At 39.1% G+C, this 22,425-nt stretch overlaps 1 protein-coding gene across 1 annotated transcript in view; it reads left to right on the top strand.

The window, feature by feature from the left end:
• Positions 1-22,060, top strand: part of KLHL14 (kelch like family member 14) — a 93,747-nt gene extending 71,687 nt beyond the window's left edge. Inside the window, exons 4-8 of the mRNA XM_037032601.1 lie at positions 7,440-7,518; positions 15,460-15,650; positions 15,730-15,888; positions 18,896-19,053; positions 21,386-22,060. Coding sequence (XP_036888496.1) covers positions 7,440-7,518; positions 15,460-15,650; positions 15,730-15,888; positions 18,896-19,053; positions 21,386-21,526 — 728 coding nt within the window. The 3' untranslated portion in view covers positions 21,527-22,060. The remainder of the gene's footprint in view (positions 1-7,439; positions 7,519-15,459; positions 15,651-15,729; positions 15,889-18,895; positions 19,054-21,385) is intronic.
• Positions 22,061-22,425: the final 365 nt, after the last annotated feature.

The following is a 22,425-nucleotide window of genomic DNA, read 5'->3' as shown; positions in this document are numbered from 1 at the left end:
GGAGTTGCCGTTGTAGCCTTCTGTGTAACAGAGATAATTATGACTGAGAAACCATAAAACAGCTTGCAGGTACACATTTTTACTTTAAAACCCCAGAACATCCAGATGAAATTACATATACTGCCTATATTTTATTGTGAATGCTCTCTTTCAGCATCTGCACCAAGGCAAATTATAGGAAATTGTTACATCTGTTCACTCTAGAAAATCTTAAAGGAAAACAACCCAGGCCACCCTCCAAGAACACTTCTTTGAAGCAAGCGAGGGGCACATTCTTTCTCAAGACCTGCAGCTCGATTGGTCCACGTCTTTAATGGGTGGAAAGGAGACAGTTCCTGGGCTTTGTGAGAAACGGATTTGGAACGGGAGCAAAAAATGATAGGCAGTATCTCTGCTCTAACTTATCTTTGAAATAATGAACTTGACATGACCGAAAACCCTGGAATACGTACAATGCCCTGCAAACTCCTCATTTGCTGTTTAATCTGTTTTAGATGAAAACTAACCCCTGACCCCCAAAGAGGCTGGAGAGCCCTGTTTCTGATGGCTGTGCCCCCTCAGCCCACCCCTCTTCCCAGGTGGAATGAGCCTCTGTCAAAATACCATCCTCGACGCCACAACTCAGTGCTCACCAGACTTGATGAACCGACCATGCCTATGAGGCAGACCTTAATCAACAACATAGGAGACCTGCTCCCTAGGTTCACAACCCGCCCCCTTGCCCCAATGACCTGTAACGGCTTTCTGTTCAACTTCTATGGAAGACACATGCTGAGAGGATTGGGCTGGGGAATTAGGGGAGAGTTAATAGATATATTCCTTCTTCAACTCTAGAGAGAATCAAGATGTTATCTTCAAACTAATATTCCATAAACCTGTGTCCTAGGACCTCACTGATTTGCCTTCCCCCACCCCCGAGAAGAACAGCAATTTGCTTTAAAGCCCTCAGTGAAGATGCTCTAACAAAACTGTTGAACGCACAGCACTACATTTCCTGTGGGCATGCCTGTCACCACCCAACGTGCCCCATGTGAAGGCACGCTCTTGTCAGATCAAAGGACTGAGTCACTTTTGAAAATTGTGACTGATGCTATTCCTGTGACTGAATGCATCTGTTCCCTTTTGCTCCAGCCACTAAGAGGCTCAGAATTGAATTCTGGTATTTTTAGTCTCAGTGTGGGCCTGACGGCTCACCCCCTCTTTCTGTGAGACCCTTTTTGAAACCTGCCCCCACCTGCAATGCTGAGCCGTGCTTCCTGGCTCATGTGGCAGGCGGAGTCGTTTAGTACAGATCTGAGAAAATGCTGAGGAACCACTGATTGGCCCTCCTTTCTAAACAGAGGAGAATTGTTACACTGCGAGGCAAGCAGACCTTCTTGTCAATCAGTCACTTCTTGGCTGAGGCCTTCTCCCAGGTTGGGGATGAGGGTGAGCAGGGAGGTGGCCTGTTCTGCTGAGGACAGTTCCCCAGGGTGGGAGCAGCTGCCATCATGAGCACCCAGCCCTCACAGCAGGTAGGAAAGGGGGGCACCAGTCTGGTGAAGAGATCTGGACCAGGAACCAAAACACACATTCACTACAATCCCTCCAACATTTTCCATGTAGCTTCATATACCACCCATCTGGTAAACCGTAGTGGACTCCTTTTAGCATTAGTAGTAATATGCATGGAGTACTAATTTTTGCGGGGAACTTTGCTAAGCACTCACCTCATCATTTCACTTCATCCTCACACCCGTTCCCTGAGGCCCAGGCCACGATTGCTCTAGTTCTACCATGAGGAGACTAAGCCTGAAGAGGTTAAAGAACTTGCTAGCACACAGAGCTTGCAAGAAGCTGAGCTGATTTAATATAGGTGTATCTGACTTCAGGGCCTTAGTCTTCAAACCACAATACTACACTGCCTTCCCAGACCAACATTTGTATTTGAGTAAATATGAAACAATAGTCATTTTTTCCACTGATCTTGTGAAATTCAATCTTTATTGTATCACAATGGCCAGGGGTTCTCACTCTCTCAGAAACAAATCTCTTCATTATTCTCCAGTTAGGAAACCAAAAAGGAACTCAATTGTCTCAAAAATATGGGATTTTCGTATCATAATACCTTCTGCAATTAAAATAAGCATGTGATACCAAAATGTATAAAAGATAATAATCCCAAGAAAACATATAATGTGCTTTAATTTCATTTCTGGCAGGGAGGAAAAATTCAAAACCCATAGGTTGAAATATTACATATACATCAGTTCCAAAGATGGAATCTTCTGAAGTTAAATTTTAGTTCTTATGAAATGGTGCCTGAGATGCATGTCCTTTAAAGACATACAGAATTGTAAATTTCAGTATCTGCTCATAAAACACAAATATGCACTCATAAAACACAAGTTTATTTTATTTATTGATTGTCTTGATTATAAGACCAAAATTTGAAGTTTTAAAATATGTTACTGGGAATATAAACAGGATATAAATTTTTCTACTTAGCCATAGATATTAACTCCTACTAACATCCTTCATGTCATGAGTGCCAGAAATGCATTATAATAGTCTAATATAGATGCATATATTCTGTCAGAGCCCCAGCTTACAGAGAACAAATTTCCATTTGTCACTTCCTGACGACTGACTCCCAAAATACTGCTCATGGGGGACTTCCTTTCCCTCCCATTTTCTTCCACTCCACCACTGGCTGGAAACCGCCACGCTTGCTCCATTGTACCTGTGACCTAAGTAATAGTCAGCAATGAGCACAAAGGAAAAAGAATTTATGGAACAGTGTGGTGATTTCTGGGTGGGCAGAGAGGGAGGAGGGTATAAGGGGACTAAATGGTAACAGAAAAAATACAATTAACGATTACGTTTTTTAAAAAATTAAAAAATAAAACTTTTCACAAACTCATTAAAAAATGGTGTCTGGTGGCAGAGACTCCCCACAGAAAGAGAAGAAAAGGAAGAAGAGTTAGAAAAAAATGGAAAAGATGAGAAAAAACTAAAATAGTGAAGAGTAATCCAAAATCTCATTGAATGTGGCCACCGCTCTCAAGCTGCTAATAGGGTCTCATTAGAAGCCGCAAGGATGGAGTGAAACCTCATTTAACCTCACCTCCCTCACTCCACCACACTCATTCCCTCTGAGGTTCACTGTGCCCCTTGCACATCCCTTGCCAACTCCAGAATGTCTTCCTTCTTCTTAGCTCCCGAGTCGCTCCTTGCCCCTTTGGGCACCATTGACCCTGCCTCTGGAAACTTTCTTTATCCTGCATACATACCACACCAGACCCTGCTTAGCCTTTTCTCTGATTGAAGGCCACTACCATTACCACCAGAGACAAACATTCCGGTTTCTACCACCACTGCTTAGCATGTGAAGGCCCTCTCAGTCCTGTTACAGACAGGAAGCAGACGTCTTCTTCCAAATGGAAATTATGAACAAAATTTCATTGAGAAACATTCTTGTACATGGTGGATGTGTTCTGTATTTCTACTAATAGCATTAATCTTCAGATGCATCTTGGAATCTACAGGGTTAATGATTGCAAAATCTACAGACTCCCTTATAAACCAACTCTAGACATAATTATTCCTTGCGTTGGGGCCTCTCTTTGTGGAATCCGAACCTTTTGGATTATCCTCAATCCAAGAACTCTTAACTCCTTCTGTGCTCCCCAAATAAAACTGAAGTTGTCACCTAACCAGGTCATCCAAACCCTCCCACGGGATCCTAAGAACTCATGATCTCACACCAACAAAATCCCAATAGTCCTTGAACTCTCCTCTGAATGCTTCCCCCCACTTTTCTAATCATAACCTGGCTATTTCCCCAGCCACCCTCTCTAATGGGGACCTGGTTTTCCAACCTTCCCATTCTTCTTGTTCTTGGAGGTGGGGAGCTTTTTGACTTCCTCTTCATTGTGAGTCCCATACCCTTAAAACTCATCACTTTATTGGATGTCTCCAGATTATACCACCTGCTGGCCCTTTGTGGGGCAGCTACCCACCGCTCTCCTGATAATACTACCACCTTCACTTGACCCCACTGCTTTCTCACTGTCCATCATCCCCTCCTGCTCTTATGCCCGCCTTACTGAGTTTATACTCTTATCACCCATCCCCATAATCAGTCACTCCAACACACACACCAGCAATCCTCATGGCCACCTCCTTCTGTTACACTTACCGAGTAAAGCTTCGATCCTGGTTAAATCCACTCTTTTCCACCTTGCCCCTGCCCCTGAGCAACTAAATGTGGATGTAGAGAGCCAACAGCCACTCTGACTACTAACAACTATGTTGATTACTAGCCAACTCCACTTAATTTTCCTGGTCAGTGCACTCTCCCTCCCTCCAGGTTAACTACTCCACACCTTCTCTCTCAAATAAATGCCTTTCTCCAAACCCCCCCTCCTCCCTTGCAGTGCATAGGCCATCTTCTGAGTTCAATTACAATAGAAGCAGTCAGGATAAAAATCTTTATCCTGCTACTACCAAATCTATTCATGTATTACTCTATCCTTTCTCCTATTATTGTTCTGCTCCAGTCTAAGGCCTATTTTTCACTCCCTCTTGCTTGCTCGAGCACCTTTGAATACTCCCAAATTTAAAAAAAAAACGAGCCAATAAAAGCTTCCCTGGATGTGGCATCGTCCAGCTATAATCTCCTTTTTATGGCAGAAGTTCTAAAAAGTATTCCCTATCCTCTTTTCCCTGCTTTATCCCATTTCCATTGCCCCAGAGGGGTCCCCACTCAGGCCTTCTTCCCTACCCTCCCATTGGCGTGACACTGGTGCAGCCACCACCGCCAGCCTCCATGCCTCCAAATCTTATGGTCAGTTCTCAGATGCTAATGCCCCATTTTGAAACACTATTTGACAAAGCTTTCAAAGTACCACACTTCCTTCTATCTCTGCCAATTTCTTTTCTTTGCTGGTTTTCCTTCTATCACAGGGCTAATTCCCAGGATTTACATTACCTTCCATTTACATACCCTCTCCCTAGAGAGATTTCATTCTGTTCTATGACTTGAAATAATATTTCTGGAATAATAGCCTCCAAATTTTGCACCTACAGCTTCATTTAGCCAGTGTCCTTCCAGATATTTCCACTTTGAGATCCCATAGGCTTCTCAAGGTTAAGTCCAAAACAGAACTCACGACTTCTCTCCCCAACCTGCAAACTAATCCTGCCTGGTCTTCCCTACCTCTAAAATTCAAGTTTTGAGTTACTCAGGCTCAAAACCTGGCAAACTTCCTTAATTAAATCCCTTTTACCTCATACTAATAATCAATTAGAAAATAATTTTTATGGTTCCATGCAATAGAGCTCAAATCCGACCATGTCTCACTGCCTGCACCTTTATTCAGTGACCTCCTGACCCCACTTCAAGAGTGGCCCCTCTATAATCTGCTCTTCACACAGCAGCCAGGGTAATCTTTGTAAAAGAGAAATGAGACCATATTCCCTGACTGCTCAAAGCCCTCCCATGCCTACCTGTTGTTCTTATAACAAAAGGCACAATCCTACACTAGTCCATGAGGCACACTGTCCTGGATCTTATACCTCTCTGACTTCTGTCCAAGTCACTCTAGGATTCTTGCTGGTTTGGGATTCAGGAGCTGCCCAGGGACTTTATACTTACCTGCCTCACAGGCTCATTCCACAGGTATTTGCATGGCTTGCAAACGGCATCTATGGCCATTCTACTTAAACTGGCCTCCCCTCTGTACAGCCTTCCTCGTGCTATATATTTGTTTATTCACATACCAAAACAGGAATCTGGCCTTTCTTTTTTTCATCAGTAGAAGCTAGAATAATAAGACACATAATAAGTGCTAAGTATGTAATTGTGCAATTAATAATTGTGTTTTGTATACATGCCTATGTGTGCACACACATACACACATTCACTCCTATCTGTTTATTCCTGTGGTTAAATTCGGTACCTGTATTTCAATGGGTAGTTGTACATATATGGATAAAAAGCAGACTTTTAGAGTTAAAACTTCAGGTGCTTTAGATGATTGTCATCAGGTGCTACACAGAAAGTAGAATGCACTCTTTGGCTTCCATGTCTTGATGGGAACCTGTATGCAAAATGAGAATAATTTTCAAGCCTCACAGGCATTACTGTGCTTATTAGGTTCAACAGAGGAGATAAGCTAGTTAACCAGCTCCAGGGACTCATGATTCCCACCCAGTACTTGCGCCTGCGATAGGTCACAGCAACTGTGCTTCTCTCAAATACACACACAGAACTTACAGCACAGAATAAAACTGATTTTCTTAAAACTCTTATTGTAGTGATTGCTGTTATTTCCCTGGAGAGAGGGTGAACTCTGCTGCTGCTAGAATTCTTGGTTCATTAAAAAAAAAAAAAAAAAAAAAAAACACNTATTCACATACCAAAACAGGAATCTGGCCTTTCTTTTTTTCATCAGTAGAAGCTAGAATAATAAGACACATAATAAGTGCTAAGTATGTAATTGTGCAATTAATAATTGTGTTTTGTATACATGCCTATGTGTGCACACACATACACACATTCACTCCTATCTGTTTATTCCTGTGGTTAAATTCGGTACCTGTATTTCAATGGGTAGTTGTACATATATGGATAAAAAGCAGACTTTTAGAGTTAAAACTTCAGGTGCTTTAGATGATTGTCATCAGGTGCTACACAGAAAGTAGAATGCACTCTTTGGCTTCCATGTCTTGATGGGAACCTGTATGCAAAATGAGAATAATTTTCAAGCCTCACAGGCATTACTGTGCTTATTAGGTTCTACAGAGGAGATAAGCTAGTTAACCAGCTCCAGGGACTCATGATTCCCACCCAGTACTTGCGCCTGCGATAGGTCACCGCAACTGTGTTTCCCTCAAATACACACACAGAACTTACAGCACAGAATAAAACTGATTTTCTTAAAACTCTTATTGAGGGATTGCTGTTATTTCCCCGGAGAGAGGGTGAACTCTGCTGCAGCTAGAATTCTTGGTTCATTAAAAAAAACAAAAACAAAAAAACCCCCAACCCTCTAATCAGATGTATCACATAGGGTATTCTCTAGAACGGGTTATTTATAGGCAATAACTTCATATGTTTAAGGCATAAAAACCCCCAAACCCAGAAAGTTTTACCCTAACTTTAGGATAAAAGTTGTTTGATAAACATACTAACTTTTATTATTATGGCTCATTTGTTTTTATTCTAACTCATTTTTTTAAAGTACAAAGGAGAAGTGAAAAAAAAGGAAAAACATTGTAGGTAGCTCGTTTATTCTTCCACTGACTTTGTCGCTTCTCAGACCATGGTAGATGCTCCCTCTACTTAATTCATCTATTTGTTAAATATGCGAACAGAGGCATCTTATAAAATACTATTAAATGTGGAGAACAACAAAGACATTCAAGTTTTAAGTGTCTCAAATATATTTTTACAGGAAAACACAGTACCAATTTTGTCAGCCGATACGACCCCCGATTTAATAGCTGGATACAACTTCCACCCATGCAAGAAAGGTAAGTGCTCATTTCTTGCATCTGAAACATTTGTGGCTGCTTTACAGGAAGCACTTACCCCACTGATGCTGAACGGTTCCATGGTAAGGTGTGCTAAATGGCACCGATGAGACAGATGAGGCAAAATACAATACTTGGGCCGGCCAACATAGATTAACTGCCTTATTGACTCAATGGAGAAAAATAATTTAAAAAGTCAATTATTTATCCTAACATAGGAAGAAAAATATCGTATGACTTTTCTCCCTTTAGTACAATTGCATCGATTTTTTTTTTTTGGCAAGCAATCTCACTGGCTATCCCACTCTCCTTGGTTGTGTGTGATACATTTAAATCCTATAATTGAAATATAAAACACCATTCTGACCGCGATATGCATTTTGATGCAGAAATTTTATTATTAAATTTTTCAAGTCTCGCTGATTCAAATCCTTTACATCTGCCTCTTCAAATATCTTTCCATCATACGTTCAGGAACAGGTCATTTGTTAGCTTTTAAAAAGGAACAGTTTTGCAAGGTGTCCTCTCATTTTTTATGTACAGTGTTTGTCTCACCCAATTCTCCTAGTACCAAAGGACAAGATGACAACTACATTTATACCTATTTGGTTTTCCTGACTGTTACTTAGGCGTGAGGCTGTGTCTCGATATGCCTATGTTAATCTGCATGCTTCATTTTGAACACTTGGTTCTTTTCAATTACTACCTCAACATCCTTGTGAACAAATTCCTCGATATAACAGTAACAACAATCTACAAACTATTTTCTCAATGGAATTATTTAAGAAATAAATATTCTTATTTCCTTGAAGACCCTTCACCTTAAGGTTTCCTTTTTTTAAGTATTCAATCCACTCAAATTCGATCCTTAATCATAAATTCCAAGCTAAAAAGAAATTTTCTGACCATAGCATTCATTCAAAAATGGACATTGCTGCAGGAAGACTACGAATCTATGTTATTATAAAGAAACTCACTTACTATTCCAGATAAATGATGAAATGTTCTTTCAGGAGACTCAAAGTTGTGCACTGAAAATAATAAGGCACAATATATTAAAAGGACCCAGACACTCTCAGGAATGTCTAATTCTAAGGTACCCCAAGAAATGAACCTAAGTTAATGTCTTGACAAACTTCTCAACCTTCCTGTTTATATATAGTGACACTTAAACCCTTGATGTCTTTCTCCTTGTTCCCCTTTTTCTGGGACTTATTTCCCAGTTGCTGTTATCGTAACTGCCATCACTTTACTCTTTAATCAAAACCACTGAAAAAAGTTTTACTTAAACAATCTCTAAAAAATAAACATCAGTAACATATCTGAAATGTCAGCATCTCATCACCATAGTCCCCTTTGCTGGGGGCTGCACGCCACGATAATGAACTTCACGCCTTGGGTTTGGGAGGCATAACTCACGTCGCGGTCAATTATTTCACTCTGGAGCCCCTAAGGATGAGAAGTGTTGCTGCAAAACCTAATTAGTAATTTTTTTCAAATGTGTATTGTTTACTTGATATTCTGTAATGACTTCCTCTGAGGCACTATGGCCTATCATGGCAGGGTCTTACTTAGACAGTTTGGAGCAGCTCATTGACCTGATAAAAAGACCCGCCACGGTCCGACGGCGCCCGGCAGCCACCGTTGACAGGATGGACTGTTTAACGTTTCTTTCTAAGTCATTATGGTATATCATGTCAGGTCCCTAGTAAGAGAAGTTTTTTTTTTTTTTTAGATTTAGAACAATCAACTCGATAGACCAAATAAAGAGCTCCTAACGGAGCAGAATGGGGAAAGGCAGAACTCGTAGCTTCCCCGGTCAATCTTCTAGCTTCGTGTGTCCTATGGGGTGGCTGACCCAGGCAGCAAGTCGTAACTTAAAATGAATTTTTTCTGTCATTGCTGAGCTTCCACTCAACATCACAAGTATAATCAGTTACCAGCATGGTCTAATTAGTGACTAAACAAAGAAAAACTAAAATATATGAGATAGGCTTCAGATCAGAAAATAATTCCCTGAAACAGTTCATTGAGTTGGTTTTGCATTGTACAGGTTCTGAATCAAACTCAGCCGCAGTTCTCCGCCCCACCCCACATCTGTTCGCTGCTACCGAACTGCCAGTCAGTTACCAAACTGGTTGAGAATAATAGAAAGAAGTTGTAAAACACTCATTTTACAGAGTGTTTTTACAGACCTGGCTTGACGGATTCTTAAGATAGCTTACTTAATCAGAGCATCCAAAAGAGTATAATGAAGCGCAGAATACCGTCCAGTTCAGCCAGAAAGTGGACACACGGCCTCTAAACTTCCTCAACCAGGGGTTCACTCATGAACTGCATACCTGCTACCTATGAATTTACTGACAGAAATGATTACACAGAAATATAAATTTAAATGTCATGCAGATGAGTTATTTGGATTTGATTCTTCAGAGAGAAGAGGGCAAAAAGAAAAAAGGAATCAATAGAAATGCTTCATTGACTTCACTTTTTTTAAATAAAAATAGACATTTTAGTTATTATTCTTGTGGAGATCTTACTCCCTAGCTAGTCCAGGGAAAAAAGTAGACAGTAAAAGCAGTTTGGAGAATAACAACAAAGCATGTGTTTCACAGAGTATGTGAACTCTAGAAGCAAGGACATCAGAAATTTTCCAAATTTAACTATTTTGTTTCTAGACACCTACAAGAGACAGTGTGAGAAAATATTCTGTTTGAGAGCCCTGGCTGGTGTAGCTCAGTGGATTGAGCACGGGCCTGCGAACCACGCGATTGCGGTTCAATTCCCAGTCAGGGCACATGCCTGGGTTGCAGGCCAGTTCCCGGCAGGGTCCAGTTCCCAGCAAGGGATGCACCAGAAGCAACCATACATTGATGTTTCTCTTCCTCTCTCCTTCCCTTCCCCTCTAAAGATAAATAAATAAATATTTTTAAAAAAGAAAATATTGCGTTTGAAAAATCTATCGTTTTCAAGCAGATGATGAAACTCAAAAATTTAAACAGAGATAAGATTGTAATAATTCCATCTCATGCTGTAGGATATAAACCAGCCACCCTAAGGGTAAGAAAGGACTTGTAAAGACATGGGCAATACTCAGGATTCAGTGCATATTTGTAGAAGTTGTATGAGTGCTTTTTAACTTATCTCAATACACTGAATACTGCCTGTGATGGGGTAAGGGGCTGTCGTGGGGGGAAGACATGATAGATATAAAATACAAACAGGGTAATCCCATTAAGGAATCATTAATAATCTTAACTTACTTCTCCAAAACTAGCCTAAATAGCCTAAACCAGGTGTGATCTTCACGTGGAGAGACAGGGCAGGGAGCATTCCCAAGAGACCTGGTACAGTAAAATCTGAGCCTCCGGCAAAAGTTCACAGTTGCCGACAGACCATTCGCCAGTGTTTCTATCATGCATTTCATGAATTCCCACTTTGGACATGCAAGGGATGAAGTCAGAGGCTCAGAACCTTCACTATTGGAATTTCTACATAAAAATGAGCTTTTGTCAGGAAGTAAAACGTGTCGTGTTGTATTTTGTCCTCTGCCTCTCCACCCGCCCTTAGTTCCTAACAGTGACACTGTGTGGATAGAGCCAGGCGTACACGCCAAGCATCCGGTTAAGAATTCCTCCCCAAAAAGGAGAGCGAGCTCTGGCAGGCTGACTCAGCGTCACAGTGAGGGAGGAAGGAAAAGCAAGGAAATGGCAGTTCGGACTAGATAAAAGGAGTTCACACTTCTAAAGAGAGCTCCTTCTCTTGTTCTTCACTATCAAAACTTAAATGATGGGTTTTCGTACTTGTTGTGACTGATGGACATTTTCTCTTAGAATTATATATAATGCACAGGAGAACTCACCATACAACCCACGTAGTCCAAATTATGTTAAAATGGCACTTTAGTGAAATTAGTACAGTATTTCAGAGGCTCCAAGGCCTGTCATAGAGTCACGGAGCAGAGGGACTGATCTACCCTGGGTCAATGGTGCAAAGCAACATCCTTGTACAGATTTTTGTAAATGGGTATCAGCCTCTTCAGTGAAACAGTTTAATTGAGAAGGTAAAAGCACCAGTAAAATAATCTTGACTTATTATATTTCATTAGAGAGCTATTGAAATCTGGCTAGAGAAATGAAGAAACCAGTAGCTCATCTGTATGCAATTAATTTTGCAATCTTTTTTATTTTGTATTTTTAAGATTTTATTTATTTATCTTTAGAGGGGAAGAGAAGGAGAAAGGAAGAGACATATCAATATATAGTTGCCTCCCATGCGTCCCCTGCTGGGAACTGGCCTTTAACCCAGGCATGTGCCCTGACTGGGAATTGAACCGGGATCCTCTGGTTCACAGGCCCGTACCATCATTTTCAAACCTAATTTTGTATTTCAGTGACATTTTACTCCTGGAGTAAAGGAAATCCCAAATTGTTTAGGTTTGCATTCCTTTGAAAATCTGATGAAATCCTCTTCCAAAATCTTTCTCCATACTCTTCCCCCAAATGCACATAGGCAAAACACATATATACAACAGTTTATTACAACTTCAAAAGGCCTTCATGCACTCCTCAGAAGACATGGGCCCAGGCTAACCACCCTTACTTTGTGAAATCTGTCTCTCCTGCTCTCTATCCTCCTTCCTACATTTTCCCTTCCTCTTTTTCCGTCATAGTTGTTCATGACTTTTCTGAATTTTCCACAGCACATACAGTTTTCAAAAACAAAAAGAAATGAAAGAAAACAGCCAGATATTATTCCAAAATTATTAATAATAGTAACAATTTCAGGACTCTAAAAAATAACTGAACCGTATGATCCCCCAGTCCCACTTCCGCACCTGCATCCAGAGGAATGGAGACCAGTGTCTGGAAGAGACGCCTGCACTCCCACTTCACTGTAGCATCACTCACTATAGCCAAGGTGGGAAAACAACTTTTTCAACAGAAAAACGGATAAAGAAAACACGATGTGTGCATATAATAGAACATTATTCAGCCATAGAATTGAAGGAAATCCTGCCATTTGAAACCGGAAGTCATTGTGCTAAGTGAAATAAGCCCGATGGAGAAAGACAAACACTATGTGATATCATTTATATGTGGAATCGAAAAAATGTTGACCTTAAGGAAGTAGAGAATAGACCTTCCAGGGGCTAGGAGTGGGGGAAGGGGAAGCAGTTGGTCACATACAAAATTTCAGTTCTAAGAATAAGTTCTGAGGATCTAATTAATGTAAAGGACTGTAGTTAATACTGTATTGTACACCTGAAATTTGCTAAGAGAGTAGATCTTAAGTGTTCTCATAAAAAAAGAGGTGGGGGTAACTGTGTCAGGTGATGGGTGTGTTCATTAACTTCATAGTGGGTATCCTTTTACAATATATGCATATATTAAATCATCATATTTTACACTTTAAGTATATTACAAAACATTTGTCTATTATACCTCAATAAAGCTGAAAATAAAAGTGAATACATCACCATGTATAACATATAGTATGAAAATAAATCATCTATACAAATATTAAAGAACTCAGTTGTCACTTAAAATACAGGGGAGCAAAAGTATGTTTACAGTTGTTGGAACATGAAACACAGAGTTTATTCTTGTACTGTTATTTATTTATTAGTTATTATATTAATTATTTGTATTAATGGTCTTGTTATTATTTTGTATCCTTACTGGTGATTTCTCTTTTAAGTAATGATGGCTGGTAATTTAACCAATGAGCAACGAAAGTAGGTACTTACAACACTGTATACCTACTTTTGCCCCACCCCTAAATTACTAAGAAAAATTGATATGCAAATAGTTTTTAAATTTTATTTTCAATTGCATTCAACATTATTTTGTATTAGTTTTAGTTGTACAGCATAATGGTTAGACAATCATATATTTATGAAGTATTCCCCCCAGCATTTCAAGTAACCACCTGGCACCATAGTTATTACAATATTGTTGACTAAATTCTCTGTGCTTTACTTAACATGTCCATGACTATTTTGTAACTGCCAATTAGTACTTCTAAATCCTTGATCTTTTTCACCCAGCCCCTGAACTCTACCCCACCCACTTTGGCATCCATCAGTCTGTTCTCTGTATCTATATGTATGTTTCTATTTTATTTGTTTTGTTATTTAGATTCCATATATATATGTATATAGGTGAATTCATATGATATTTGTCTTTCTTTGCCCAGCTTATTTCGCTTAGCACAATACCTTCTAGGTCCACCCATGCTGTTGTAAATGATAAGATTTCATTATTTTTATGGCTGAATAATATTCCATTGTATGTACCACAGTTTTTTTATCCACTCTGTACTGATGGGCACTTAGGCTGTTTCCAAATCTTGGCTTTTGTACATAATGCTGCAATGATGATAGAGGTGCATAAATTCTTTTGAATTAGTGTTTTGAGTTTCTTAGGTATAAACCCAGAAGTGGAATCACTGGGTTAGAAGGCACTTTCATTTTTAATTTTCTGAGGAATCTCTACAGCGTTTTCCCACTGTGGCTTATATGCAAACATCTTGATGACTGGTTTTTAAAGTTACTCAGGTAATATTAACTGATGGGTTGTGAGCATGAACAAAATGTCAGACACTATAACAAACACTTTATATGTGTATTTGCAAATAACCCCATGTTGTGGAGGAGCAACCTGAGGCTAAGAGGGGTTAAGTAATAAGTCAAAGGCCATAGAGCCAGGCAATCTTATTCCAGAGACCAAACTATTAATCAGGATGCTACATGCTGCTTCCCAGAGGTTTGGGTGCTTTGTAAACACAACCCAGAAAATTTCAAAACCATGTAGGTTTACCTGATACAATTTCTGGGACTTCTCACATTGCTATTGACATTGCCCAAGAGTCTTAGCATCAATTTTTATGAAGACCGTAATTCATTGAACATAAATTATATTCACTAAGAGACTTGGCACTTAACAATTGTACTTTGTCAGTGTTGAACTACATGCTATCCTTATGAATGTATAATTCCAGTAGCATCAATGAGAAAAAAGAAGCAAAGGGCCAAGGATTTGCTTAAGATATCAACCTAGTCTCTCTAACTCCAAATTTTTCAGTCCTCTTTAAACCTATATTCTCCCTCAGCTCTCATATCTTATTAGTAACCCAGTCATATGTATTTGCCTTTAAAATATTTTTGTCACCCCTTTCCATGTTTTCTACTAAAACTCTAATTTAGGTCCTCAGTACCTCACTTCCACCTTACAGTCTACCTCAGAATTGGTCTTCGTGTCTCCAGTCCTTTCAACACAGCTTGCATCTTTTTCTTTTGGTGACATAGTGAGATAATTTATCAAATAGCTACTAAAACATGTGTGTAAAATATGTGTAAGAATCAACACCAAACACTACATAGGTGAAATCTCTACAATGGATTATATAACAGCAAAATTTCAATACTATTCAGTTCACAAAAATGTCTCCATTTGCCATAGTAGTGGGAAGAAAAAAAGGGGAAAAAAGATAATTGAAGAAAATTTTTGATGATGTAGTTCTCTTATAAATTGGGAACAATGACCCTTGAAGGACCATAAAGAAAGTGAATGTCAAGATAATTTATTATTGTTACATTATCTACCTCATTTTTTACTTTGTCTTACTGAGCTGTGATATCCTTTCAGGGTACCAAATTTCCCAAACATTAATGAACTTTACCAGTGTACCAAAAGCAAGATAAGAAGAGCTAAAACAAAGAGTTTGTGAATTGCTTGCTCCTCTACTGTTACTTTAATATCAGAATGTTACCCAGAATGGGCAATGCATATGATTACTGTATAAGGTTTCCATTGTAGAAGGTAGGTATATGCGTGATTTCCAAAGGTTTGCCACCCTTTCTGAGGCTGCTGAGCTTCCTTTCCCTGACGGACTGGGCTCCTTTTGTGATTTACAGTGGGGTTTTTGTTTTCATTGCAGAAGAGCCAGTTTCTATGCATGTCGGTTGGACAAACATTTATACGTTATTGGTGGGAGGAATGAAACCGGCTATTTGTCCAGCGTGGAGTGCTATAACCTAGAAACAAATGAATGGCGTTACGTGTCCTCTTTGCCACAGCCTCTGGCAGCTCATGCAGGAGCAGTGCACAATGGGAAAATATACATTTCAGGCAAGTCATTCCTCCACGTTCTGTTACAAATTTCAGTTCCAAGGCACATTCTTGACTTGTATGTATGTTTAATTCCCAGGGGGTGTGCACAACGGAGAATATGTGCCATGGCTATATTGCTATGACCCGGTGATGGATGTCTGGGCTCGAAAACAAGATATGAACACAAAACGCGCCATCCACACTTTGGCTGTAATGAATGATCGCTTGTATGCAATTGGAGGAAACCATCTGAAAGGTCTCTTTTTAATCACAGTAACATTTCCATACCATGTTTCTTGCTAAGGGGGTTTCTTGTAAGATAATCATAGTTAATTTAACCAAGGAAGAACTATGTTGACCAAATAAAATTTACTCTGTGTGAATTACCAATACCCTTGGGCAAGCATTTACTTTGGTTCCTCTGCAGAAGGAATTGTTTTTAAGTTACCACACACGTTAAAGAAATGAGTAATGATGACTACCGAAAATTTAAAAAGAAAGCATTAATAACTGCAAAAGCACAGACAATTTGTTGTAATGGTGAATTCAATAAAATAATTTACCTATTTTCACCAAAGTTATAGTCATGAATTTTGCCCAGAAAATTGTTTTCTGTGGTGATCATAAAAACTTTAGTCATAGCTGTGCAAAGAAACTAGTATGTGATTTTCCTTAAAGAAAACACTTGGAATTTCTTTTTTTAAAAGATTTTATTTATTTACTCTTAGAGAGAGGTGAAGGGAAGGAGAGAGAGAAACATCAATTTGTGGTTGCCTCTCATGACCCCCCTACCAGGGACCTGGCCTGCAACCCAGAAATGTGCCCTGACTAAGAATCGAACCAGTAACCCTTTGATTCGCAGGCCCATGCTCAATCCACTGAGCTACCCCAGCCAGGGCAACACGTGGAATTTGATGTCTAAATTTTGAATTATTTCTTTTAAAAAACCATTTATAATTCTCAAGTTTTTCTACTTGTCTTTTTAAATTTAAAAAAATTATATCATAATTGTTTAGTGCTGTGTCTTGGTTCCTTTTCTTCTCCATATTTGTATATGCCTGCGACTTTTTGTAGTATATGTGCACGTATGTAACTTTAAGTGCATTTCCATAACATGGAATTTGATAGAAAAGCAGAGAGATGTATAATATTGAGAATGTTAACTGCTCTGGGCCTCAGTCTCCTCATCTGAAAATGAAGAAACTGGTCTGGTTGGTCTCTCAACTCTCCTCCAGCTCTGACCTTCCATAACCCTTGAAATTGAAATAAAGGAAAACTAGGCCATCTGGGTGTGGTAGATAAGGCTTGTCTGTGCATCATTTTTCAATTAGATACCATCTTTAAAGATGGGTTAGGCAGAGACATTTTTTCTTTTTTTTAATATATAATCACCCCTAAATATAATAAAGACCAGACAAGTATACTTTCTATGTACAATTCATCCACCTTCACACTGAGTCGGAAATGTTGTCTTCCTGGTCTATGCCCACTGCTCACCTTAGAGCTCTCCCCGCGGAACAGGATCGCCTCTACTGCTGAGACTGTTGCCTTTCATGCTTTTTTCTCTTTCACTGGAGCTTCTTCCTGTCAACCCATACATCATGCCATTATATCAACATGTTTTATATTGACTTTGTAGTTTTCACATTGAAATATGATTTCTGCTAGTTTTTTTTGCACAAGGATGCCTAACTGTTTTAGGAACTTCTACTCCTATGGTTTTACTTGGACAGAAAAGGTTTGGGTATTGACCTAAATAAAAAGTAGCATGCACACATCAAATTAGCCTGGCTCAGAGAGGCAATGTGGCGTAGAGGACAGGGCGTGGGCATCGCCTCTAAGCTCATGTTTGAATCCCAGCTCTGCACTTGCAGCTGGGTGGTCTGACTCCTGACACTTAATCTCATGTCTGTAAACAAGGGATAGTGATCCTCTCTGTCGTAGTTGTGAGGATTACAGTCAACAAATGTAAAATGTTTACTTGGTCCAGAGAAACCACACATATTCTCACATGGTACCACTAGAATCTTAGAACCAGGAATTTGCCCAAATCCTCATTGCAAGTAGGTATGCTTCAAAAAATTTTATCAACTATCTTAATGGTAAAAGAAAGGAATATACCACATAACTGCAGTAAGCATATTGATCCATTGTTCCAAAATCTTCATGACTTACTTTACATAAAAAGTAAGTGGCCTTAGATATTCTGTCTGCCTCTTCAAAAATGAAAATCTTTTGCTCTTTGGTCTACCTTCTCAATTAATTTGAACAGTTCAGTATATTGTTTTAATTATATTATATGCCTTGTAATTGTCAGCTAGCAAACATCTATACCATGCATTTAACTAGGACAAAAATCATGAAAGATTTAGTTTGCTCAGTGACCATGAAGCCCCCACTTGGGATTTTTGACTCCTTAAATTAAAGGCAAGGGTCCAATTAGAGTCTAGTAACCTAAATTGTTCACTGTGACCTAGTAACTGCCCCAGCCACTAAGAAGCTTTATCAGAATCGGGAAGGGAAGCCCTTCAATGAGAGTTAGCCCCCTACTCAAAACCTTGATCCTTGGTGGATACTGGAGACAGTTAACATCATCATGGCTATTTATAAACATAGGCTGTGAAAAAGATAAAATATGCTGAACAACAAATTTTAATTAACTAAAACATTTTAAGAGAGTTAACTACTCATTTAAGAAAAGCAATATAGTTTTGTCTGAAAAAGTGTGAACTTCAAAGCCTGTTCTCCTGGATTCATATCTCAGCCTATCTACTTACTTAGCCATGTGACTTACTCAAGTCATTAACTCTCTCTAACCCTCAGTTTCCTTATCTGTAAAATGAAAACAATGGTATAACTATCTAATAGGATGACTGACAGGAGTAAATGAGTTCTAATAGGATGAGAGCAGTAAAGTGCTTTATGTAAAGCACTTTAAAAAGCTACAAAATGCTTGCTTTAACTATTAGACCTTTTTTAAATCTTTAAAAGAGGTTTTAAGAAACCATTTTTAGTAAGATCTACCCCCATGTAATCAGGTATTTTTGCTTTGAATTAATCTGAAACATCCAGAGTTAGGTTGTTTGTTTTAGATCTTTCTGACATATCTCCTCATTTCATCAGTACATTTATACATTTTTGCCTTAAAGACACAATTATCTGCTCTTTGGCTCTAGACCCTTTAAAAAAAAAAAAAACCCTAGCCTTAAATCGGGACCGTGAGAGTTTGTTCTTCTGTAATTCCATTTTGCTATGTCACTTAGGTTTCTCCCACCTTGACGTAATGCTCGTGGAGTGCTATGACCCGAAAGGGGACCAGTGGAACATTCTCCAGACTCCCATTTTGGAGGGCCGAAGTGGTCCTGGCTGCGCGGTGCTTGATGACAGCATTTACCTTGTGGGGGGCTACAGCTGGAGCATGGTAAGTACCCACAGTGAACTGCTCCTTTTTCTTTTTCTTTGTGCTTCCTCATTGTTTCCCTCAAAATGTGTTAGCACCCGTGCACGTACCTTTTAAGAGTATCATGCTTATATGCAAACAGCAAATCATTTTAAGTAATAGAACCAGTGTGGTTGCCGTGGAGCTGGTCTGCTCCCGGATCAACTGTATTGTGAAATGGGCGAGGTCTGTGGTTCTCTCCCTTCCCCAAGTCTTTGCAGTTACGGCTTTTCAACTGACAGACAGACCAATGTGGTCTTACTGATGTTCTATTGAAATCGTTTGCATTGGAGAGTCTAAAAAGTTTCTGGCCAGTAAGGTATGAAAACAGAAATCAACTGTTCAATATCGACAAATTCCATTTAGGATATGTAATTTGCCATTGTGTTTCACTTTTCTCCCTGCCTTATCATTGAAGTTTCCAAACATGCACCAAAATTGAGAGTACCATGGGCCTTATGCACCTATCATCCAACTTCAGCATCCGTCACCATTTTGGCATCCTTAACGTCATTTATCCTTTCTTTTTTTACTTTTATAAATATTTCTTATGTTTTGCATTATTGTTCAATTACAGTTATCCCCATTTTCCCCCCACAACTCCCCCACCCTACCCATGTGTACTTTCTTCAAAAAAATTTTAATGAAGCAAATTCTAGACATCATATTATTTTACTCTGAATGTGTCAGTAGTTATCTTTTTAAAAAATCATCATTTATACAAACACACAGTTATTATCACATCCAACAAAACTAACAACAATGTCTTTATATCTAATCTATATTTAAACTTCTGTTCATTGAAAAACATGCATTTTTCAAATCAATATGTTAAAACAAGTCTCACTCATATTAGTTATCACCTCTTACACATTTCCTGCAGACTGGAACGTTATCCCTGCCCCACCTCACGTTCCATGCTGTTGGCTCATTGAAAAGCAGGGTCAGTTAGGGTGTAGAATATCCAGTACTCTGTTATTAGCTAATGACTTCCTTGTGGTGTCATTTACAATCATCTTGCCCCATATTTCCCATAGACAGGAAGTAAGAGGTAAGAGCTTATGTTCAGCTTTTTCTTTAAAAAAATGTTGTTTATTTTTGGCAAAAACACTTGAGGAGGTGGCTCTATCATTCAAATTACATGATATCAGGAGACACATAAGGTCTAGTGGTCTACATAATCACGTTTTAAATAATGACATCTTATTTTTTCTTATTTGTATGTATTGGTTTTGTAAGATTAATTTGTGGCTTCAATAACATGAGTTTTATTTCTTTGGCATCAAATAAGGTTGTTATATAAAGTTTTGGGGGGAAGCTTTAAAAAGTTATTAGTTATATGGAGGCAAATATATATTGACTTATATAACCAGCTATCTGCACACGTGCCTGGTTGCTGGTACGAGTCACTAGCTGCGAGAGTGAACACATTTGGAATCAGACACCAGGAGTACACTTTCAGAAAATGATTGTTAGGTTGGTAGGGAATTTCGTTTGTCACTTATGATAAAAAGAAAGCTGTTTTGGTCTGGGAAGGGAAATGTTATATAAGCACTAGCCCCAGAGGTTGACAAAGAAAACAAGATTTTTTGTTTGTTTGTTTCTCATGCAGCTGGCCCCTTGAAAATAAATAAATCATGTGGCCTTTTGGACATAAATAAATGTGTGCCCAGTCAGGACACATGTCTGGGTTGCAGGCCAGTTCCCAGCAGGGGACACATGAGAGGCAACCATACATTGATGTTTCTCTCCCTGTCTCCTTCCACTCCCCTCTAAAAGATAAATAAATGAAATCTTTTTTAAAATAAATAAATAAATGTGTGAAAAAATCAGCAAGATTTTGTTTCCAGTTTATTTTTAAACGGTTTTGAATCCCAGCTCTAATTCTCTCTACAGTTGTAAAATAAAAATGAAAACACGAGGCAGTAATCTAGAATCCAATTTATTTCAATTAGTTGACTATTTAAGGTAAAATTTTTCAAAGTTAAACCAACAGGGTAATTTCTATTTTTTTGTCAATTATTTTAAGGGATTTGTTGATCATCTAGGATGTGCTAGGTACTTGAGTTTTATTATTTGTCACACACACACACACACACACACACACACACACATAAAAGCAGATTTTAAAATCTTGTCAATCTCAAATTTTGCCTTGGACTAAAACAGTTTCAAATCCATTGCTTTCATTTTGAAGTTCATAGACAAGAGCAGAGAGTTGATATGGTCTTTGCCAGGTGAATGTGATAAGCAAGGTTGCCATTGCACTTTTCTGAATACTCTTCCCTAAATGCTCCCTGTTCTACCATTACAGGGGGCCTACAAGTCATCTACAATATGCTATTGTCCAGAAAAAGGCACCTGGACAGAACTGGAAGGAGATGTAGCAGAACCACTGGCAGGCCCGGCCTGTGCAACGGTTATCCTGCCCGCCTGTGTACCTTACAATAAATAACACCAGGAAACCCTGGGGTGAACAGTATTCCTTTCTAGGAAATAATGGCAGGTGACATCACACTTACAACTAGGAACAGTGCATTTGAATGGTACAGCTGCTGCAACCCACCTTTGGTTGCTGATGACTTACAAGTCCCTGCAAAAGAGAAAGACCTGTTCTTCAGCAGATACGGTCTGTCATTCGAGTCACAGCAAACTTCCTGTGGTGACAAACTCTTCCATTTCAGACTGGTTTTAACTCATCCCAGCTTTACAAAAACTCCTCCTGTGGATCTTAACTTACAAAAGGAGAAAGATAAATACAGAAGAGTACCCTCAGAAGGACCTAAGATCAGTATTGTGCATTGTAGTCTGCCCGCATGTGATCTATGTTGAAGTTTTGGGGATATTGTGTTCATGAATGATTCAAAACTGGACCCCCTAAAATACTTGCCCTGCATTATGGAAATTGCCACTTGATTTTATATTCCTAACCTGTGGCTGCTTCACAGACTCCATAGGCAACACACTCATGGGAAATCGTGTAAGATCAGAGAGAAACACTTTCGTTTCCGTATGACTTTATTTCACATACCTTCTGCCCCTTACATCCTCATGGGATCAGAGAAGAGAAGATGCTGGTTCTTATAGCAGTTGCTTTCTGCCCTATCAGCTCCATGCTAACCGAAGTCATCATTTCTGTGTCCTCAGTTTTATCTGAAAGATGAAAACAAAGTACACAGCATCACTATTCCGTTCAGGGAGGATTTTTCTTTCTTTTTTCTTTTTTGCAGTATATAGATAAGTGGTGAACACACCTGTTATTCGCTTCAAATCGTAGGATTATCAGGCAGTCATACAATATTGTATTTTCTGTTGGATGGCATATCTGACCCAAACAACCCACAGTAAAAACTG

This window comes from Sturnira hondurensis, unplaced genomic scaffold (genome assembly GCF_014824575.4).
Source record: "Sturnira hondurensis isolate 20B ecotype Veracruz unplaced genomic scaffold, ASM1482457v3 Scaffold0001872, whole genome shotgun sequence".
Lineage (NCBI taxonomy): Eukaryota > Metazoa > Chordata > Mammalia > Chiroptera > Phyllostomidae > Sturnira > Sturnira hondurensis.
The sequence above is the reverse complement of the archived record's forward strand: the minus strand, read 5'-3'. Positions and strand labels throughout refer to the sequence as shown.